Source organism: Alligator mississippiensis, chromosome 5 (assembly GCF_030867095.1).
Source record: "Alligator mississippiensis isolate rAllMis1 chromosome 5, rAllMis1, whole genome shotgun sequence".
Lineage (NCBI taxonomy): Eukaryota > Metazoa > Chordata > Crocodylia > Alligatoridae > Alligator > Alligator mississippiensis.
In genome coordinates, this window is record NC_081828.1 from 3,582,797 (window position 1) to 3,603,207 (window position 20,411).

The window sequence follows — 20,411 nt, forward strand, 5'->3', positions numbered from 1 at the left end:
ACGGCTGCTTAGGGCTTGGGCAGAGGCCTTTTGGCTTCCCCAGCACTGCTATTTACCTGGGAAATGAAATGTTTTTTGGGACTGTGCTGGAGCCACTGCTAGTTCTGTATCGATTCTCTCCTCTGCTGCGCTTTGAATGCGGGTCAGGCATTCGCCAAATGTGTGAATGCTGCAGAGCTGAGGTTTTTGGGCATGTGAAGAATCGCACAAATGACCCGTTACACATTCGCAGTCCCTTGCAAACAGGACTGACGATAGCAAGCTAACGCAAAGCTGCCGGGCTGCTCTCTGGGGGCCTACGCCATCTGTTGCAGCTCCCCTAGCACAGATCTGAACCGGGCAGTCTGTGCCCAGCACAGGAGGTCTGGAGCAAGCCCCTGACCCTTGCCAACATAATGCCCTTGCTGTTGCAGGATCAAGTGCCGGCGCTGCGTGAACGGCCACCAGGTCAGGTCCCCTCCGGAGGGATCCGACTGCACGTCCGACCTCTCGCAGTGGAACCACTGTGCCGAGAAGCGCGGGCTCCAGGACTCGGTGCTGAAGGCCGCCTGGGACGCTGCCGTCACCTTCACGTTCCACCACCATTCCCACGAGGAGCAGCGAGGGATTCCTTAGCAGGCCGCCTGCCCTAGGGAGGAGGGAAGGCTCCTATGGAAGTCAAGCCCGTTTCAGCAGCTTTCTGAGAGACCCCCATGGCAGCATACGCTGCATCTATAATGGGACCACACTGGTCTGGTTTCTCTGAGCAGGAAGAGCTTTCTAGCCTGCCTGGAGCAGCGGGAAGCACCTGGCAGTATTTGTGGCGTCGCTCTTTGACTTGGCTATGGTGCACTTCATTCACTCGGGACATTTGAACAGCGTCAGATCCTGCCTCTATGATAGCAGGCAAGCAGGATGCTGGTACCACACAGTTGGCACAGGTGCCTTTTATCCAGGAGAACCCCATTGCAGGCAGCAAAGCGCCCTCTTCTGATTGATGGTAATAGCTAGTTGCCACTACTACGTGCATTAGATCTGGGGTGTCAAACGTATGCCCCTGTGGGTCAGATCCAGCCTGCAGAGCCATGCCACAAGGCTGCGGGGCTGGGGCTCACTGCCGAGACTTGGGGTATGTTGCTCCATGCTGTATTAACCTCTATAGCTCCCTGACACTGCTTGCCCTACTGCCAGAGGTGGATCCAGATCCAGCCTGAGGCCAAACCTGCTTGACCTCCCACCCCTGCTCTAGAGGCCATAACTAGTGGCTGATAAGGTGCAGGTGTGTTATGAAACCTGAGTCTTGCAGGTTATTCTAAAAATAAGATCTCCACCCAAGATCAGTCCAGGTGATGAAGTCATTTAAACCATGACTTTCCCAAACAGCTGGTCAATTGGGCATCCACTTCGAGACACTTTAGCTTGTTTTTTGTTTTAAACTTGGAATACACGGTTTAATGTAACTACAGAAAACGTTGGTCTTCATTTTATTTTTAGGAGGAAAAATCCACCTGATCTGATTTGCAGCAGCAGGCTTTTTAGTGAGATTTTCCCTTATTGTACAGTCGAAAGAGTTCGTAGCAATGCAACGATTCCACTCAACTGCCTTTTTATTATAAAATAAAGTTGCTGAAGGATAATGAAAACTCACTTTTGTTTAAAACCTCTTTGTAAAATAAGCATGTACGACAGTTGGCAGGATGCATACAAACTTGGGGAGGAGAAATTCCTGCCACAGGTGTTGGTAAGAGTTTGTGAGCAAGGCTGAGGCTGCTTTTTATTCTGCTAATGGGCATTTATAAGACCATCTCATTCTGCTGAGGAAAGGGGCTTTGATTATTTTTAATTGCAAATTTGACAGAGGGATGTTATGTTTCAAACTACCACAAGGAAATGAAAGTGTGTCGGGGCACTAATTGACCATTCAGTAACAGCTCAGAGCCTCAGACTCCTGCTGGAGGTTAGCTCAAATGTATCTGGCAGAAGCACCTTATTTCTGTCCCGAATCCTCAGGTCCCCTCTGCTCTGATCGGTTCTCTACTGCTGAGTTTCTACCCCGGTCCCCTAATCACACTTCTGCCTCTCCAGCTGCACCATGAGTTACTTGATCAATTCTGTGCACAGTGCAAGAAAGATCCCCTTGCTTTTTCCCTCAGCCCAGTGTCAGCTGAGCCTGCCTAACGCTTCCCTCCCCTCTGAAATACAATGGAAAAGGAGCCCTGGGGGCAATGTCCCTGTGGAATTTGAAATCAAGGTAGGAGGCTGCGTGGCAGGTCCTGCCCATCACATCACGCTGATGTAGTCAGCAAAGGCCTGGGAGGAGTCCCACGTGTCGCTGACCACGCTGCACACAGCTCTGAGGCGCTGGAGCGCCTCCTGTGCTGTTGCAACGTCCTGGTCCAGCCAGTTCTGGAAGAGGCGAAGATGGGTGAATTTGGCCTGCTCGCCTCGCTGCAGCAGGTGGCTCTCCAGCTTCTTGGTGAACTCCAGGAGTCCGTCAGGCTTAATGCAGTTGGAGCTGTTGGAGGGGAAGAAAATTCAGGGTGAAATATCTGCCTGCAAATTGGGAGTTGCTTGAGATCAGGCAAGTGCTTGCCCTTTTGCATCTATTATTTGCTGCCTACGTTGGGTTATTAACATCTGTGTGTGTATTCAGTGGATACAGGCCACTTTTATTTAGCTGAGCCCTTGCAAACAGTTGAGCCGTCTCTGTTCTCCCACCAGCTCTCACTTAAGCAGTGGTCCTGTTGCCCTCTAGAGCCGGTCCCTCTGGTTCATTCTTTGTGCCTGTTCGGATAATCTGCAGAGGCACCTCAGGAAGAAATTTAAATCTTGGGCATCTCCAGGAAGCGACAACAGCCACGCGTTCTCTCCAAGTCTTTCTCTGTTCGTCCTGGGAGAAAGCCTTTTGCCTTAGGATCATAAAAGGGCACTCACACACATGCGGGGAGGTCTGCTCGAGCACATAAATCCATACTAGCTGGCAGCATTGCATGTCGTATGCATCAGTGGCACGGCAAGTGTCAGTGCTGAGAAAGTGGCAGTGGTGCGCTTTTAACTAAAACCCGTTCGATGTGCTTTAGTTCAAAGCTTGCCGCCACCATTTTCTCAACGCCGCCTGCTTCCGACGCAGCGCTGGGCACATGTAAAAATGCTCAGACATCCACCATAAGTCTTTATGATGTACACTGGGTAAACTGCAACCCCCAGACTCCCTCCCAGGTGCCACTCCTCCCACTTCCAGCTGCTGCCAAAGGTGGGCTTCCCTTCCCACCTCTGGCTTGCACTTGTTCCTGCCTCCAGAGGTAGGAGAGCACACCTGTTGGGAGCCAGGGGCTCTGGCATCCAGGTGACCCTGTGAGGGAGAGCTCCAAGTGTATTGAGCATGGGGAGGAGGTGCAGCTAAGACCCACACACAGCAGGGGAGATGCATGGGGTGACTACAGGAACCCAAGCGCTGTGCAGAGCAGGGGGCCTGTGGCCCCTACACATATAGTTCCTGGCTGCTGAGAAGCTGGACAGCTCTCTACTAACATTTTGCCCTAGTGACACTGCTGTATGTTTGTGCAGTTCACGCCCCGGACAAGCCTGTCAGGCCGCGTCCACTTGCTGGCTGAGCAGCAGCAATGCAGCTAGAAAGGATGACACCCGATACAACTGATCCATATCAAACCTCAGGACAACTAGCCCCAACGGAGCGGGGAGGGTAACTGAAGGGATAGGATTAAAGGCAACAGAATACCTGACATCCAGCTGGCAGATAGAAGAGGATGAATCTTCAGAGAAAATATCTGCTAAAGCAACCAGCCGGTGATTGCCTAACAATAGAGAAACAGAGTGACGTGAGCGGTGAACACTTGCAGCAGGCATCCAGGGAGGGAGGAAGGTGTGCCTGCTGCAGCACGGAGGCAGCTTAAACACTCTCACTGCTGGCAAACTGCTGTGGAAACTAGCCTAAGAGCGCACAGAAAAAGGAAAGAGTTGTGAATCCCTGAATTTTGGGCTCCTTCAGACTGGAGGCCAACAGGTTCTGTGGCCAGCTGGACCAGGGTTTTTCAGCAAATAAGTCTGCTTGCCAAAAACATCATTTGGCAGAACTAAGTGTTTGTCAATTTGACATCATTTTTCATCCAAGAAAAGTCGAATGCAAAACTGGAAAGACATCTTTTTTGTTTGCTGCCTTTACTGAGCAAAAGGTTTTGTTTTCAATACCGCCAACGGTCAAGGTGAATCCAGGAAAGAAAATATTTCAGTTGACCCAAAACCACACCTTTGTTTTGGACTGACAGGAGTTCCTGTCCATGTCTCTCCCCTTGAGTTTGCCTAGGAAACTGAAGACCTTGTTTAAGCTAGTCCAGGCCCATAAGATTTCTTGTGCCATCCAAGTCTTTATCTCCCCTGCACCTTTACCTGCTCCCAAAACAATGGTCAAAGCATAAGCAGAGCCAGGTGCCAGAACAAACTTGTTAGGAATCATAACCCCAGAAAGGTCTTTTAAGAGCCAAGTCCTGCTGGTTAAGTTGGTGCAGAAGCAAAGGGTCCCTACGGTTCACTTGCCTAAAAGCGAATGGTTTCAGCTTCATTTCTCCCCAGTGTCCACCAGACAACCGTTCAGTCACGTCTGGCCTCCTGCCCGTGTCAGTTGTCAATAGCAGCATTTTCAGAGACTACACGCAGGAGTTTTATTGACTGAAGAGCTGCTGCACTAGGCTGAAATTACCCACCTACTTCCCTAGCCCACAGAAAACAGAAGTCATCAGACAGTGGTTATCGTGCTTCCTCACCCCAGTATGTGTTGAGCAATGGTTTTGAGCCATCCTGGAAGGCAGCTAGCAGGGAGCTTGTCTAATGTAGCCACCCGTTTCATTGCACTCTCGGTACGTACCAAGTCTGTTTCCAGGTAGTTTGAGGCTCTTCAGAGATGAATTTCTCTTCACTACATTGATTATTTCAGAGAGAAACTCAGCGGTGGAGCTTTCAAACAGCCGGCAAAAGGAGAATGTGATTTCTGCCAAAAAACACAGACCGGTCAATACCTTTGTGCTATACGTGTAGTTATGGGACATTATTTAATACTTCAGTTACTACTGCAGACATCTTTAAGTACCCTATTTAATGTAGAAGAACAAAAAATCCTGGCTGGGTGCCCAGGGACAAGTTTAAAGGGGATGCTGTAGGTCGGGCTACAGAACACAAAGTCCTGGAAAAGCAGATCTGAATTAGGTCACATGATTTTGTTACACGGCTGATGTACTAATGTGCGTAGCAGCAAAAGCAAGACACCGTTGTCTCCGTTATATGAACTGGCTATGGACCCAGCCCTTGCATTAGCTGAGAACATCAAAGCTTGTGCTTTCTCATTCCTCTGAAAATTACAATTTCTTTTCCCCACCTTAGACACAAAGAAAACTGGGGCTCTCTCTTGGATAAATCTCAGGAAGCCACACCATCAACCTCTGCATTCAAAGTAGTCTTTCCAGACAAGAGTTTACCTTGGAGGATGGGGTCCTGAAGCAGAAGAAGGACTTCTTCCTGATGGTCAGCCAGGTTGACATCATGGAAGCTCAGCTTCTTCAGGTCTGGGTTGCGCTCTGCCAGGAGGAGTGGATCAGTAAAGGATCCTATGCCCGTGTTAAAAAAGCCTGGGGCTGCCTAATGCTCGCTCAGCCGGATGTCGTGGGGAGTACGGGGGCACTTCTCAGTGACAAATTCTGCTGTCAGGTTCATGCAGGGCAGCAACACGTCCCCATCACTTTTGGCTATACCAAGACAGGGAAGAAAATCCCTACTGGTTTTGTGATTCTGCATTGCTGTGGGACCAGGCGTGTGCACGACCCAGAGGAAAACCCGGAAATCAAGTTTTCAGCCCCCTAAACTAAGCGCCAAAGTGAGGCACTTGTGAAAGCTGAACCCAAAGCTTGCAGCTCCAGGCCACAGAAAAGCACACACTAGGACTGTAAGGGGAGGGAAGGAACTGATGGGAGCATGCACAAGAAGTTGCTTGTGGAAGACTATTGTACTTTCGGCATGAGATGCTCCTTTGATGGTTTTTAGCAGGGTACCTTTGAGTGCCTGCAGAAGCAGCCTGAACTCCTGGGGACATGGCAGTGCTGCGCTATCTAGGGACAGCTGCTGGAGAGACCTCGAGGCTTTCAACACAGGCAGCAGGAGCGCAGTCTGCAGCGGCTCTCTGGGGAACCGGATCTCCAGCTGTTCCAGGCAGCTCTCTGCGGAGCAGGGAGAAAAAGGTTCTGCTTGTCAACACATTCCTGCAAAATGCACCTGAATCCCAGAGAAGCTGTCCTCTGCCAGCACGGGCCTGTCATTCGGATGTGCAGGCTATGCCGATTGCCAGGCATCTAGGCCTACAGGACCGTGATGAGTATAAGCATCCCAGGAGGAAAATCTGAAGTCCCATTCCAAAAGTGCTTGGAGGTCCACGTACCAGCCATTTCAATCAGACACAAAAGCCTGATGCTACGTCTACGCTGTGGCTGAAGGAACAACCCCCACCCGCCTTCTCCCTTGGTGTGCAGAAGCAACGTGGCAGGGACACCTCAGGTTGTCACTCACCAGTATGGTACTGGGGGCCACCCCTCAGGGTGTCCTCCCTACCTTTCTGCCAGGGTTTATGGTCTGGGAGCAGGAGTGGAAGGCTGGGGCTTATTCCCTCAATGGAGCATCCAAACCTTCTACTGCCTGCCGTAGACATGCTTCGTAAGTGCCCAACTCCCACTTTGAACAATAACCTCTTAGTCTCCGCTACCATGGCAGCAAGTGGAGTTTTCCCTCTGCTCCCCAGGGTTTGATAGATCAGTCGATAACATCCGCCAAAGCGGGTGTGAAGAGAAAGTGCCAGCCTTGGTGATCCTGTGTAACACGCTGCTCATGCAACGCGCTGGGAAGTGGGATGGCAGGCACTTTCTACACCCGCTGCAGGCTCTGTCTGGCCTTGCAAACGCTGCCATTGTGCTCTGTTGATATTTTACGTGTCAAATACAGACACTTCTTGGGAATGATATTTAAATCAGACATATTCACCTCCCAGCCCATGGGCCAGGTCTGGCTCAGAGCCACGTCATCCAGCCCACTAGGCTCTCCAAGGGTCCAGACATTTGATGCGGGGGGAGGTGGAGAGTGGTGGCAGCATTAATCACTATTTCCCTGGTGCCAAGTATCCAGACCCATGGGGAGCCCTGTAGGCCGGTTAACGTGGCCCTGTGCACCTGATCGCAACAGTGTGCATCCAGACCTAGTGCCGGACGCCACCCATGGATTGACCTCGCATGCTGGCCGTGTGCAGATGGACTCCACACTATTCATCTAGCCCATGGGGCCAGAAAATCGGGTGCCACCGGTTTAGACAGGGCTGATCCTAAGATTTCCTAACAGCTTTTCTAGCTCTGCTTTTCTATGATTCAAAAGGAGACTGGATACACGCCTTGCTGGGGTTATTTGACCCAGTCTTTCCTGCCCAGAGCAGCAGGGCTGGACCTGACGATCTCATGAGGTCCCTTCCAGCCCCAAACTTCTGTGAATCTGTGATTCTATGACTGAATTTTGTGCCCTGTGATAGGGACCTACATTGGAAAGCAACAGTCACCACTAGCTAAATGCAAGAGGAGCCAGCAGCTGGACACCTTGCTGTATGCACAGGAAGTGGAGTCTCTCCCGCTTTCTATACAGAACAAAACCTCTGTTATTTGGAGCCAGTTCTCTACCTGGGATCTCCTCCAAGGAGCTCAGACTGCCTTCTGGCCTACTCCCCTCGAGGTGGTGTTTGAGGTCGAAGCTGACAGAGAGCGTGCGGAGCCAGGGGAAAGCACTCAGGATGCAGTGAACAAGCTCCACCGAAGGGACGTGCGAGAAGACATCGCTCACACGCACCACGTGAAGGCGGCGGTCGTTGTGGCGAGACAGGGCCCGGAGCCCAGACAGGATGCAGAAGATATTAGCACCTAGGCCTGAAACCAACAATTCAAGAGAAAGCAAGAGGAGCATCAGATGCACGTGTGTAGATTCAGTACGGCCAACACCGATGCATGACAGAGGCTATGCAAGTCACTGATGTTTGGTTTGGTTTGGCTGCTCAGCTGAGCAACTGGGGGAAAAGGGCTTAATTCACAAACCAGGACATGTAAGATAGGTTCAACCCCTTCCTCTGACTTGATACATATCCCACCTCCCGGGAATGTACCCCATCCATGAGGCTGTTGGCTCTTCTGGGATGGGACAGGTCCTCTCTCATCATTCTACTTTGTATAAGCAAACTTTCCCTGGAGTAAGACGGGGAGTCCTCTGGCAAGCTGGGCACGCTCGCCACTAGGCCAGGGATTCACAGCATTTCTTTGGCCAGGTCAGGGCTGATCAGACTTTGCAAACAGGAAAGCTGACTCAATGCTCAGCCTAACTGTCCTCTTCTGTTTCATTTATGCCACTTCTAGGTGTACTGAATTGTTCTGTAAGCCAGTGGGTTTATACAGTCTGGTTCCTTCCTCAAAATAGAAGCTACCATGGGATATTTTTAATGTGCTGTAAGCAATTCTCACTGTTGAAAATCAGACCCTTTTCTTCCCAATTATGTACTGGCATCTTGGCATCTTTTTCCTCCAACATGCCCAGTTCAGGGTTCCCCACTCCTCTTACATATCCTGATGCTACTGACCACGGTTTCTCTGCTGTGTTTCCTACTTAAGCAAGTTCTTGCTGGTTTGAAATACCTTTGATAATGCTTTCTTTAGGGTGAGGTTAATTAAGAGTGCCAGCAATGCCTGTTGCAGCCAACCATCATTTTAGCGCAGATGCCAGCAGCTGTTAGAACTTTTCTTAGGTTGAAAACCAAATTGTTGTACACCTGGAATTAAACACTCTGCTTTTACTAACCATTGTAGGAGAGAACTAGGCTTTCTAAAGAGGTCCAAGAGCTCAGCAGGTTACCCAGAGTCCGACATGCGTCTCCGGTCAGAGGGACGGAGAACAACTCCAACGTGGCTATGCTTCGGAAGGGAGCTGCAGCTTTCAGAGAGAGAATCCCAGAAGAGCCTCCTCTTCCCATGCAGCCCAAACTCTCACAGCTAAGATGGTCTGCTGGGGTACTGGCTAAATTATCAAGGTTTTCTCTTTCGTGGACACTTTCATTGAGTGTCTCTCTTGTTGCCTCTCTAGCAACAGTGAAGACAAAGTCATAAAGGTCTTCTGGATCTGTGCACGATCCCCAGTTTCTCCTGGGGCTGCGGCGCTTCCTCCTTGATGAACACTTAAGCTTTCTGCGAGGCACTCGGAGAGCAGGGCCAGCTGAAGACCTTTCTGATGGGGAAGACGACTCCCTTTCAGCATTGTAATGCTCGGGGGGCATCGTGCAGCTCACATCATGACACACTCGGTTCCGCAAAGGATGGTTCCTCAAGCCATAAAGCATCGGGATTTTAGAGCCACTGCTTCCTTTGAGCTCTGTTGAAGCTTTTGGGTCTGGATCGGCTTCCACAGAGACTTTGGTCGAAGCATTTTGGATCTTTATGCTACTGGACTCATGACTACCATGTTGGCCCATCTCTAGTTTCTCAGTATGTCCATGGCACAGATGCTTTGAGTCTACCACGTCATCTTGAGTTGACTTTTGGGTCTGGGAATCAGGTTCCTTTCTGCAAAGACTGCATGGGCCGCAATGGTGCATAAGTGTCTTACTTGGATGCCAAAACCCAGCGCTCATGCTCAGAATGAGGACCAAGAGTACCGTGTCAGGAACAGGCCAGGAATACAGGGACACCTGGTCGACAGCCCCGTGGTGGATCAGGCGATGAAGCAGCAAGCTCAGCGAGTGTCTAATGGACAAGTCGGAGGACAGCAGGTGACGAAACTTCAAGGTTTTCAAGCAGCCGGCCAAGTTTTCTACAACTCTCTGGTTGCGCTCAGCAGTGAGCTCCGTCACCCCCTGCAGCATGTTGAGGATGGTGAGCTGGGTCACGTGTTGCGAGCTGTGGAGCAAGGGTGAAAAACGATCGTCGTTCAGCCGCTGATCTGAAGAAACATCCAAGACTCCATGAAGGATGTTCGAGAAGAAAGTTTCAAGGAACTTCTTCCTCCAACAGGTTATGTGCTGCAATAAAAGTATCACAGTTCATTGATCTCCATTTAAAGAAGGGCACAGAACGTATCAAGTGTAGGAGCCCTTCTTGATGGAAGAGGCTGGATAAATACAACATAAGTGATTTCCAGCGAGTCTTGAAGACATAATACTCTAGTTCTTCACCTTGCAAACACTTATGCACATCAAAAGTCCCAGGAACAACTTTATGCATAATCTCATTAAGCAAGTGAGGTATCTATGAAATTGGGGTGTCAGCTTTGTGTCCTAACACAGCTCGTCAACAGATTTCCAACTCACCTCCGACTTGGGCGGCCTGGTTTTCATTACGTCGTTCCAGAGTTTGCGCCATATTGGCTGAGTCGAGAGTCCTGGAAAACAAACCAAATCCTCCATTTCTAAAGCTCCCTTTTCAGGTTTCACAACCATGTTGTACCAAATGAGATTCAAAAGCAGAGCCATGAAATGTTACCTCTTTAGGGGGATAAAATTCAGAGCACTAAATTCTGCCTTTGTTAAAAGGGGCATGAAAAAGGTACATGTCTTTTAAAGAATGTTTCCCATCAAACATTTTCGGATGTTACCTGTATATATCATATCCTAGCAAAACTAAAACCAACAATGATCTAATGCGTTTCTCGGCAGTAACGCCACCTTTATCCTCTTAGCTTTAAAAAAAAAAAATTATTCTGGACAACATTTGTTTTCACCGTTAGATTCTCATATACTAGGAAAAGGCAAAATTTGCCTCCACAGCCCCTTCAAAACACGCTTGGGGCACAAGTCCTGTTCCTCTGTGAGCACAACCAACTCACTCCCCCCACATTATACTCTGCTGTCCTTTCACAGCACCCGATTTAGTGAATGTGGGTTCAGAAAAAACTTATGTTCTCTCTCCTGCTCTTATAGTTAGCATATAAAAAGCTGCACATCTGTTCTGTCTCGCCACGTCACCTGCTATGCTATTTGCAGACTTCTGAGCTCTTATTTAAAAAGAGAAAAGATGCACAAAATACTTTGGGCTCTTTAGTCCTGGCTACTTGTGACACACATTACATAATTAACTGGTGAATCGTGCAATAAATATAGACCGGCTACATATTCAAAATAACTATTACATGATAAAAATGACTATCCTGCTATTAAAAAGGAGCCAACAGCTATAAAGTCAGTGCTTTAAAATGTGTAACAGCTCTATAGCTCCAGAATAGGGATGCTCAACCTGTTTTCGATATTAATTTTCTACATTTTTTAGGGGCCCCATGGGTCAGATAGAATGGCCTGGCACGCCACCTCCGACCTGCCCCTGCCATGGACAGACCAGGCACCGGCCCACCAGGCAAGGAGTCTGAGCGCCACCGCTCGAGAGCAAACTAGATTCTCTAGCTTTAATCTGAACTCATAATCCTACACGTCCTACCACAGATTCAGATAATTGAAACTGGAGAGAAACCAGCTACAGGCTCGTTACACGTTTTCAAGCACCGGTCTGCTCTTTTCCTAGCCGGATGGTCATTTTTAGGCGGGTGCAATCATTACTTTTTGTACCCAAATCGATTGTGCAAGCATGACTTGGTCTACGGCCGATCACATGATCCATTCACATGTGGTGCGCTCGGGACTTCGCACACGTAGGGTTGCCGACTCCGAATCAATCCTGGGAGGTTTCCACAACGCCAACGTGCCCATGACGCAAGACGAACGTGCAAGAGTATACCTGTTCTCGATTACGGCGCGTAGACGTGACATCAGGAAGGCCAATGCCCACGATTTGGACATTTTAAAAACCTGCTGTATGAATCAGATTCGACATGTCACGTTTCTTTTAACGAATACCCTCTCATTTATCTCCCTGGTGACTCTCCTGGGGGTTTATACCTAATTCCTGGAGTGTCGGCAACCCTACGTGCAGCCGGTCTACATTTATTGCGTGGTGTAACACCTAATGGGGTGGGAGCTGAGACACAAACATCCTCCTGTTAGGTGGCGCCTGTTTAAGAAGCCACCCTCTGGCGGGCAAATGCCAGCACCTGTTACATATATCGTGCCACTCGGTGCCAAAATGGTGTGATCCCCGTGCAAAGCCACGGGTGCACGGGACTTGTGCGGGCAGCCACAAAAATGGCTGAGCAGCCATGAAAATGGGTAAAAAATGGCCGAGCAGCCACGAAAATGGGTAAAAAATGGCCGAGCAGCCACGAAAATGGCCGAGCAGCCACGAAAGAGGCCCGAACATGGCCGAGCAGCCACGAAAATGGCCCGAACATGGCCGAGCAGCCACGAAAATGGCCCGAACATGGCCGAGCAGCCACGAAAATGGCTGAGCAGCCACGAAGGCTCCGTGATGTGCTGACCTTTGCTTGCGGCGGCGTCCTCAGCGCGCTCCAGGTAGTAGATGTTGAGCAGGGGCAGGAGGCCGTGCAGGATGTGGGCGGGCAGCGCTGGGGGGAGAAACAGGCGTGAGGCGCGGTCGGGACAAGGGGGCTAATCTGGAGCGGGGAGGCCCCATGTAAACGCGTCCCCCGGGGACCCCCCCTTACCCCAGACCTCGCTCTCCAGGGCCCCCATGCTGGAGCTCACCGCCGCCCCGCTCAGCGCGAAGAGGCTGGGGGGGCCGCCCCCCGGCTCCTCCATGGCGGCGCCTCGGAGATGGGACTAGGCCGGGCGGAGAGGAACCAGCAGCACCGCCATCTTGGACAGGGGTAGGAAGTGACGTAATAGCCGCCATCTTGGGAGGGTTGGGGCAGCCTATAAGCGGCCGGTTTGGGGAGCCGCCATTTTGGGAGAGGCGGGGCAGCTTATGAGTGGCCGTTTGGTGGGGGTGCCATCTTGGGAGGGTTGATGGCAGCTTATGCGCGAGCGTCTGGGGCAGACGCCATCTTGGGAGGGTCAAAGTGCGGCCTAGAGCAACCGCCATCTTGGGCAGGTCAGGGGTGCAGTTTATAGGCGCTACCAGGTTAGGGAGCAGTTTAAGGGAGTCATTGTTTTTGGGCAGGTCTCGGGCTCGGTTTAGGAGAGGCATCCTCTTGTGGAGGTCAGAAGCCGTTTTAGGCAAGTCAGGAATACAGCTTTTACGAAGCCGCCATCTTGGACAGCTGAGGGGCGCGGCCAATGCGAACCGCCATTTTGAGAAGGTCAGAGAACACCTATATGGGCGCCATCTTGAGAAGGTTCGAAGCGCCGCTTATTACTGGCCGCCATCTTGGGCAGGTCAAGAGTCCGGCCTCTGCGAGCCGCTATCTTGGTCGCGTCATAAAAAGGCGCCATCTTGACCCCGCCTTAGCGTGGCTGGGTTTCCGCTTCCGGGTGGAGGGGAGAGTGGCTTCTTCCGGCGGCTGACCCTGCCGAGTCCTTCTGGGGTGGACATGGGGCTGCGCGACGAGGAGGAGCTCGAGGGGCGCCGCGGGGACCCACAGGTAACGTCCCCCCCCTTCCTCCTTCTCCACCCTCCACCTGGGCGCTGCGGGCTGACCCCTGCCGCCCCCCGTACCGCCCCCCCCTTGCGGCGCACTTCTAGCGCCCCCTGCCGGCGCCGCGCGAATCGCTCCTATTTAACGCGATACATGTCACGTGTGTCAGGGGGGTGTCAGCTGGAGGATTTATTCACTGATGGATTTAATTGTCGTGATGATAACTGACATTTTAAGGGTGAGACTATAAAAGCGGTGCTGGCCGGGGCGTGCGGGCAACTGGTTCATCCCGAAGGGGGTCCGCAAAATTTGGGCAGACCCTCTTGTGGCGTCCCTTCCGACCCCTGACGTCATCTACGACATCGAAACGGGCAGGAGGATTTACATAACTCGTATCGTTTCCCGTCTTCCCCCAGGAGGAGGAAGAGGAGGAGGAGGAGGAGGAGGAAGAGCTAGAGGTAAGAAATAAATGCTTGGAAATCCCCATCCTTGGGCGGAGGGGTTGCAAGAAGAGGAGTTGGCCCTGTTCCCATCATGCTTTGCTTTGTCACGGTCTCCTTTGAAGGTTGTAATTCTGACTTAAATATGCAGCGCCTATCGCAAATAGGAAATTAAGTGGAAATGCAAAAATCTAGGCCTGGTGCTTCGGAGAGAGGATGCCTTTTTATTTAAGAAATTGCAAAAAAAAAAAAAAAAAAAAAAGTTTCTGCAAACTTTTGGGCTCACGTGACCTGTATCTGGCTCTGGGAAAATTTTTAAAGATGGTAAAAAGTCCCCCTAGGTAGGAAATAAACTTTTATTTTTTGCACAGAGAGTGGATGTCTGGTCCCTCTGGGTCCGTGCCGGTGTCTCTAAATTTAAAGTGCATTTAAATTTGTGCTCTCACCTTATCTCAGATGATGACTGGTTTTTTGTCTTAATTGGCAGCTTGCTTTAAACCAATACTGAGCTAAAAGCAAGGTGCGTGGGAGGGGAAAAGGGTATTGAGGGAGCTAATATTTGCTGCAGTAAGAGAGATTTTGGCCATGAGTTGAATGTAACCTGGTCTTCGGTAACTCGGTAGGCGCGTGCTTGCAGGTGCAACTTTCTGGCCCTATTTGATGGGTGGGTAACCCTGGACATCTGCTGGGGAATGAGATCAGGATTCCCATGGCCGGTTCTTCATTTGACTCTGTAAAATACTCTGCAAGAGATGTGAGAGAACCTGTTTTTAATTTTGCCTTCAGGACCCCTTGACTAAGGTACGGGAGCAGTGCGAGAAGCTGGAGAAATGCATGAAGACCAAGGAGATCCTGGATCAGTGCAACTCTCGGGTATCCTCAAGGACTCGCACGCTAGAGGAGTGCTCGGAGGAGCTCTTCGACTTCCTGCATGCTAGGGACCACTGCGTAAGGCCCAAGTTGTACTCGGGGGGGGGGGGGGGGGGGGTGTTGCTGCCCCTTACAGTTATCTGTTGAAGAGATCGTTTCATTGACCGATCGGGGTCTGTAGGAAAATTAGGCTTTTAAAAATATACAATGAAGTCTTGTTAGTCTGTTTGCCTGCCGCGACTTGTTTGAAACACCGTTGACTCCTCGTTACCTTCACGTTTCCTCACGCATATTATTTTAATATTAATATCATATAATATATATATATATTGATATGGAGATAGATATATTGGTGTGTGCGTGCATGTATATACACACCAATGTAAATAAATAAATAAAATTTTATATATATATTTTAGAGCTGGAAGGGACCTCGCAAGATCATCAGGTCCAGCCCCCTGCCCAAATTATACTGGGAAACTTATTTAAGGCCAAGAGACCATTGTGGTTACGGTTCTGATTTCCCCGCTTCAATCCAGGGGTCCAAAACCACAAAAGCAAGATTGTGGTGTTTGTCTAGTTCTTGAAAGTTTTTCTGTGTGGTGAGCATCTGTTTTTGTTACTGAATACTTTCTTCACCGATGTCTCTTCCAGGTGGCTCACAAACTCTTCACCAGTCTGAAGTAAATGTTGGGAGCACGTCTCGCTATCCGCCTTGGCAGCTCAGCTGAAAATCTGCAGGTTTCGTTTGGATTCGAGGTGCTGCTTGCTGCCCGTCAGCGTGGACGTGTGATGTGCGTGTGAAACGGCACTCCGACACTTGTGCACTGATCTTGATGCTTCATCTGTATCTGACTGTACAGCTCTAGTGACACCGATTTGTTCTGTGGTTTGCCATAATAAACATTCAAGGTTCCTGTAGAAGCATCTTTAATTTCATGATTTATGGTAGAGGAACTTTTTATCTTTAGACTGATTCTTAACTGATTATTTTTGAGGGAAGCTGGGAGTTCTCTGCGTCGCAGAGCTATCTCCCCTGGTGCGAATTTCCTTGTACACACTTGCTTAACAGCTGGCCAGAATCATATGGTCATACATCCTTTGTGTCCATTGCAGCTGTGAAGATATTTCTAGGTCCTGTCACGTAGTTTCCATTCTTTGAGTAACTTGGGGCCAGATGGGGCTCCGTTCTTAACCTGCTGCTGTCTGTTAATCAGCAGGAAGACCCAAGGTAGCTTTTAAAAAAGTCCCTTCTCCTTTACCAAAGATGCTTATGCTACCTCCATAACCTACTTGAGTAAAGGACTAGAACGTTTTTGTTTGGGGTTTTTTTTGCGCATAATGAGCCTTTAGCTTGTAAGCAAAGGGTAGCACAGCCCCACACCAAAGCTGTAGCCAAGAGTGCATATTTTATGAGAAATGATTCTAGCCCAGCTTTGCTGCTAGAATTCACTGCAACTTCCCCAGCAAAACCTTGTTGGCTTTGCAAAAATGTACAGGCAGTTGTGCTGTAGGGAAAGATCGTGGCGGCTATATATTGGATCAGCAGGTAATGCAAGGGGCTGTAACAGTTTTGTACGCTGCAGCGCAAATCTGGCTGTAATGTGCAGAATGATGCCTTTTTTTAATTGGGGGGGTGTCTTTTTTCTTTTTTTAAAGACCAGTTGCTGCAATCCAAGACCTCTCTGCGTTGTTCCCACTTACCAGTTATGATCTGACCATTGTCCTGGTGCCCTGCTTGCAAACAGGGTTAAGATACTACCTTATTTTGGATGCACACTTTGATGCCTGGGGAGGGAGGGAGGGAGGTGGCGTTTTATCTGAAGGCTGATGTTCAACACTTCTGGAAAAGCTGGGATGTCTCTAGGGTGTCAGGCCAGGGTACCCAGAATCACTGACTGTTTCTAGACACTTGGGAATCTATGCTGAGGAAGCTGTTTGGCTTCATTTCCCCAGTACCTGTGGTTTCAGTTTTAAACTGCAGGAGTGAGGATTTTTTTTTTTTGTGTGTGTGTGTTTAACATCCAGGTAATCTCATATTGATGTTGTCAGGAATCCACTGGGACTTAATAACTCATTCAGTATTTTTGGCTGCTCTGCAACTTCAAAGCAGCTGCAATTGGACATATCCCACGTTAAGGCGTAACTGTTACAGTCAGTCTATCGCCATTGTATTCCCTAAATCTATCCGTAATAGCAGAGAAGATGTATTAAATAAGTGAAACCTCACTTGTAACCTTGGCAGACAAGGCTTGTTGGGTAAACCTGATATCTTTTATTAGACCAACTCAAATAGTTGGAAAAAATTTATTTGCAAGCTTTTGGGCACAAATTCCCTTCCTCGGGGTGTTAAGTCCCTATTTGCTTTCTCTTTGCCATTCAGTATTTTGTAAACCCTTCGCACGTCTCTGCCTCAAGCATCTCTCTTCTAAATTGACCAGGCCTTTGTCAGGGTGCTTGTGCCCAAAAGCTTGCGAAGAACAATTTTTTTTCCAACTATTGAAAAATTGATTGATTATCATTTCCAGTTGATTTGGTCTAATAAAAGATTGCAGATTTACCTAAAGAACCTGGTCTGTCGACGGCCTTAGACCAATGCAGCGGCAACCTTACAGCCCTGACTCATAACCCTGGCATTCATGTAGCATTTGAGGGAGGCAGCCTCATTTGAGAAGGAAGGTGTGAATAGTAAAAGGCAAACACTGAGGGTGTGAGAATGAAATGTGTTGAGACTGGTCTTCCTGCCTCCAAAAGGATATAGAGAAGGGCAGCAAGGATGATGAGCGGTATGGAGGGGCTTCCCCGGGAGGAGAGACTAGAGGCCAGGCCTGGTCAAGTTAGAAAAGAGATGCTTGAGGGGTGGTGGGGATGTGAGAAGGGTTTACAAAATACTGAATGGCAAAAAGAAAGCAAATAGGGATTTATTATTTGCTGTTTCTCACCAGACAGAACTGAGGCTTCACAAAATAAAACTAGTATAAAGTCTAAAATAAAAACTCCCCGCTCTGTTTCCACCCAGCATGTCATTCAAGGGTGTGGGGAGACAGGATGACTTTGTTTGCACCAGATGTGTAAGCTGGGTTCGGAAAGGGATCGGACGTGTGCTCGGAGGATAGGGGCATTGCTCATTACTGAGCGCAGGAGTGAGGGGCGTTAGAAATTCCTCCTTCTTCAATGCTGGAGGCCGCAAGCGGGAGAGGAACAAGGGAAGAAAACTCATGCCCTATTCACTCTTGCTTTCAGCATCCGCTCTCTGCCCTGTGTGACGGTTGTTTTCCAGGGTCTCGGTCCTGTGAGTTTAGCCACCAAACCCGCCCGAGGCGCGACCCTGGTGCTTCGGACGTTTTAAAAACCCGCTGGACTCTTGCATGAATCCGATTCAACATTGAATGTTTATTTTAATGAATGCCCGATCATTTTTCTCCTGAGTGACACTCAGCAGTCCCCTGGAGACTTATCTCTAATTCCTGCAGACTCCTGGAGGGTGGGCGACACTAGCGGCATCAGGGAAACACCTGAGCTTTGGCTTTGATAAACTTAAGACTTGAAAGGCGGCATCAGGGCACAGCTGAGCTCTGGTTTTCATCTTCTTAATGCTCGAAAGGCGGCATCGGGGCACAACTGAGCTCTGGGCTTCCCAGCTGTCTTGGAGTAAATTGCCAAACCCGACCAAACGCCAGCTGATGCCTCCAAGAGACATGTAGGTAGATATTTATTATAATATGCATTATATTTAAATATGTAATATAAACATATATTAGGTTATAATATAAATATAATAAAAAATTTATACAATATAATACATATATATATACCTTAAATATAATCACATATCTAAAATATTTATATTGGGCAGATGGGATATCTTTATATAATCTATAATATATTTATTATGATATATCTAGGAGTCTAGAAGTATATAGCTAGAAATCTATCATATATGTATTTATATTGGGTAGAGGTGTATCTTGATATAATCTATCATATATTTATTACTATATATCTAGAAATCTAGAAATATATATATCTACAAATCTATAATATATGTATATTGGGGAAGATGTGATATCTTTATATAATCTATAATATGTTTATTATGATATATCTATATATCTCGAAGTATATATGTAGAAATCTCATTTATTTCTATTGGGGAAGATGTGATATCTTTATATAATCTATCATTTATCATGCTATATCTAGAAATACATCTATATAGCTAGAAATCTATCATATATGTATTTATATTGGGTAGAGGGGTATCTTTATATAATCTATAATATATTTATTATATATCTAGAAGTCTAGAAGTATATAGTTAGAAATCTATCATACATGTATTTATATTGGGTAGAGGTGTATCTTGATATAATCTATCATATATTATGCTATATCTAGAAATACATCTATATATCTAGAAATCTATCATACGTATTTATAGTGGGTAGATGTGTATCTTTATATAATCTATGTCTATCATGTATTTATTACTATATATCTAGAAATCTATCTACAAAATATGTATGTATATTGGGGAAGATGCTATATATCTACAAATCTACAATATATGTATGTATATTGGGGAAGATGTGAAATCTTTATAAAGTCTATAATATGTTTATTATGCTATATCGATATCTTTATATAGTCTGTTTATTATGCTGTACCTATATACCTAGAAACCTATCCTGTATTTATTTCTATTGGGGAAGACGCGATACCTTTATATAATCTATCATATATTTATTACGCTCCATCTAGAAATATAGCGATCTAGCTACAAATCTATCATATATTGATTTATACTGGGTAGTTGCGTCTCTTTTATAGAATCGATCATATATTTATTACGATACATCTCGACATCTAGAAATATATCAATATAGATGTACACATCTATATACATATATACACCCTATATACATCTATATACATATAACACATATACACATATATATACATCTATATACAATATATATAGATGTACACATCTATATATCGGATGGATGTACACATCTATATACCGATAGATGTACAAATCTATATATCCATAGATGTACACATCTATATATCGGATGGATGTACACATCTATATACATATATACACCCTATATACATCTATATACATATAACACATATATTGTAGATTTGTAGGTATATAGATATACACATATATATACATCTATATACAATATAGATGTACACACCTATATATTGGATAGATGTACACCTATATATTGGATGGATGTACACATCTGTAAGATGTGTATGTATATTGGGGAAGATGGGATGCAGTCCCTAACATAGTTATGAGGATATCTCTAGACACCTAGAAGTATACATTTAGAAATCTATCCTCTATGTCTTTATATCGGGTATATAATCTACAATCTAATCTATGCTGTAGGTGGGACGCTCTATCCATACATCCTGGGTTACATGAAGACGTCACGTGCTGGGGGGAGACGCCCCATCCCATCTCCTAGCAACCAGATGCGATAACCGTGCACGTCCCTCTGGGTGTAGACACGGCTGGGACACGCGGGGTTTGAGGCAGCGCGCCTCCCGGCCGAGGGGTGCGCTCGCGCGCGGACACGTGGGCGGAGAGGGGGGGGTACTTCCGCTTCCGGA

General features: G+C 47.7%; 3 protein-coding genes across 8 annotated transcripts in view; 2 read left to right on the forward strand and 1 right to left on the reverse strand.

Annotated features, from left to right (window-relative positions):
* The window catches only part of RAD54L (RAD54 like), a 21,680-nt gene extending 20,054 nt beyond the window's left edge, over positions 1 to 1,626 (forward strand). For both annotated transcript variants that reach the window (XM_014606992.3, XM_019490049.2), the window contains one exon: positions 414 to 1,626. In XM_014606992.3, coding sequence (XP_014462478.1) covers positions 414 to 615 — 202 coding nt within the window. In that variant the 3' untranslated portion in view covers positions 616 to 1,626. The remainder of the gene's footprint in view (positions 1 to 413) is intronic.
* Positions 1,569 to 12,803, reverse strand: LRRC41 (leucine rich repeat containing 41). Of its 5 annotated transcripts, none has more exons than XM_059727781.1 (10): positions 12,641 to 12,803; positions 12,415 to 12,501; positions 10,361 to 10,431; positions 8,860 to 10,072; positions 7,698 to 7,940; positions 6,039 to 6,203; positions 5,469 to 5,567; positions 4,862 to 4,984; positions 3,719 to 3,794; positions 1,569 to 2,494 (listed from the first exon to the last, which is right to left on the reverse strand). In XM_059727781.1, exons 1-10 carry the CDS (start codon positions 12,786 to 12,788, stop codon positions 2,260 to 2,262), a joined length of 2,460 nt encoding a protein of 819 aa, XP_059583764.1. In that variant the 5' UTR covers positions 12,789 to 12,803; the 3' UTR covers positions 1,569 to 2,259. The 5 variants fall into 5 exon arrangements, with proteins under 5 accessions (XP_059583764.1, XP_059583763.1, XP_006267411.1 ...); XM_059727780.1 differs by having other exon boundaries at positions 12,608 to 12,803; XM_006267349.3 differs by having other exon boundaries at positions 12,601 to 12,761.
* A 571-nt stretch (positions 12,804 to 13,374) lies between these two features.
* Positions 13,375 to 15,704, forward strand: LOC102568391 (cytochrome b-c1 complex subunit 6, mitochondrial). The gene is made up of 4 exons (XM_014606988.3): positions 13,375 to 13,476; positions 13,887 to 13,928; positions 14,697 to 14,858; positions 15,435 to 15,704. The coding sequence occupies exons 1-4, from the start codon at positions 13,426 to 13,428 to the stop codon at positions 15,465 to 15,467; spliced, it is 288 nt and encodes a 95-aa protein (XP_014462474.1). The 5' UTR covers positions 13,375 to 13,425; the 3' UTR covers positions 15,468 to 15,704.
* Positions 15,705 to 20,411: the final 4,707 nt, after the last annotated feature.

Excerpts from the sequence above, each read along its gene's own strand:
- LRRC41 (XM_059727780.1), bottom strand. The coding sequence starts at position 12,788 with ATGGCGGCTATTACGTCACTTCCTACCCCTGTCCAAGATGGCGGTGCT. Across the intron at positions 3,795-4,861 it reads ACTACCTGGAAACAGACTTG|GCAATCACCGGCTGGTTGCT; the intron begins GTACGTACCGAG and ends CTCTATTGTTAG. Across the intron at positions 2,495-3,718 it reads ATCTGCCAGCTGGATGTCAG|CTCCAACTGCATTAAGCCTG; the intron begins GTATTCTGTTGC and ends CCCCTCCAACAG.
- LOC102568391 (XM_014606988.3), top strand. The coding sequence starts at position 13,426 with ATGGGGCTGCGCGACGAGGAGGAGCTCGAGGGGCGCCGCGGGGACCCA. Across the intron at positions 13,929-14,696 it reads AGGAGGAGGAAGAGCTAGAG|GACCCCTTGACTAAGGTACG; the intron begins GTAAGAAATAAA and ends TTTTGCCTTCAG. Across the intron at positions 14,859-15,434 it reads TGCATGCTAGGGACCACTGC|GTGGCTCACAAACTCTTCAC; the intron begins GTAAGGCCCAAG and ends TGTCTCTTCCAG.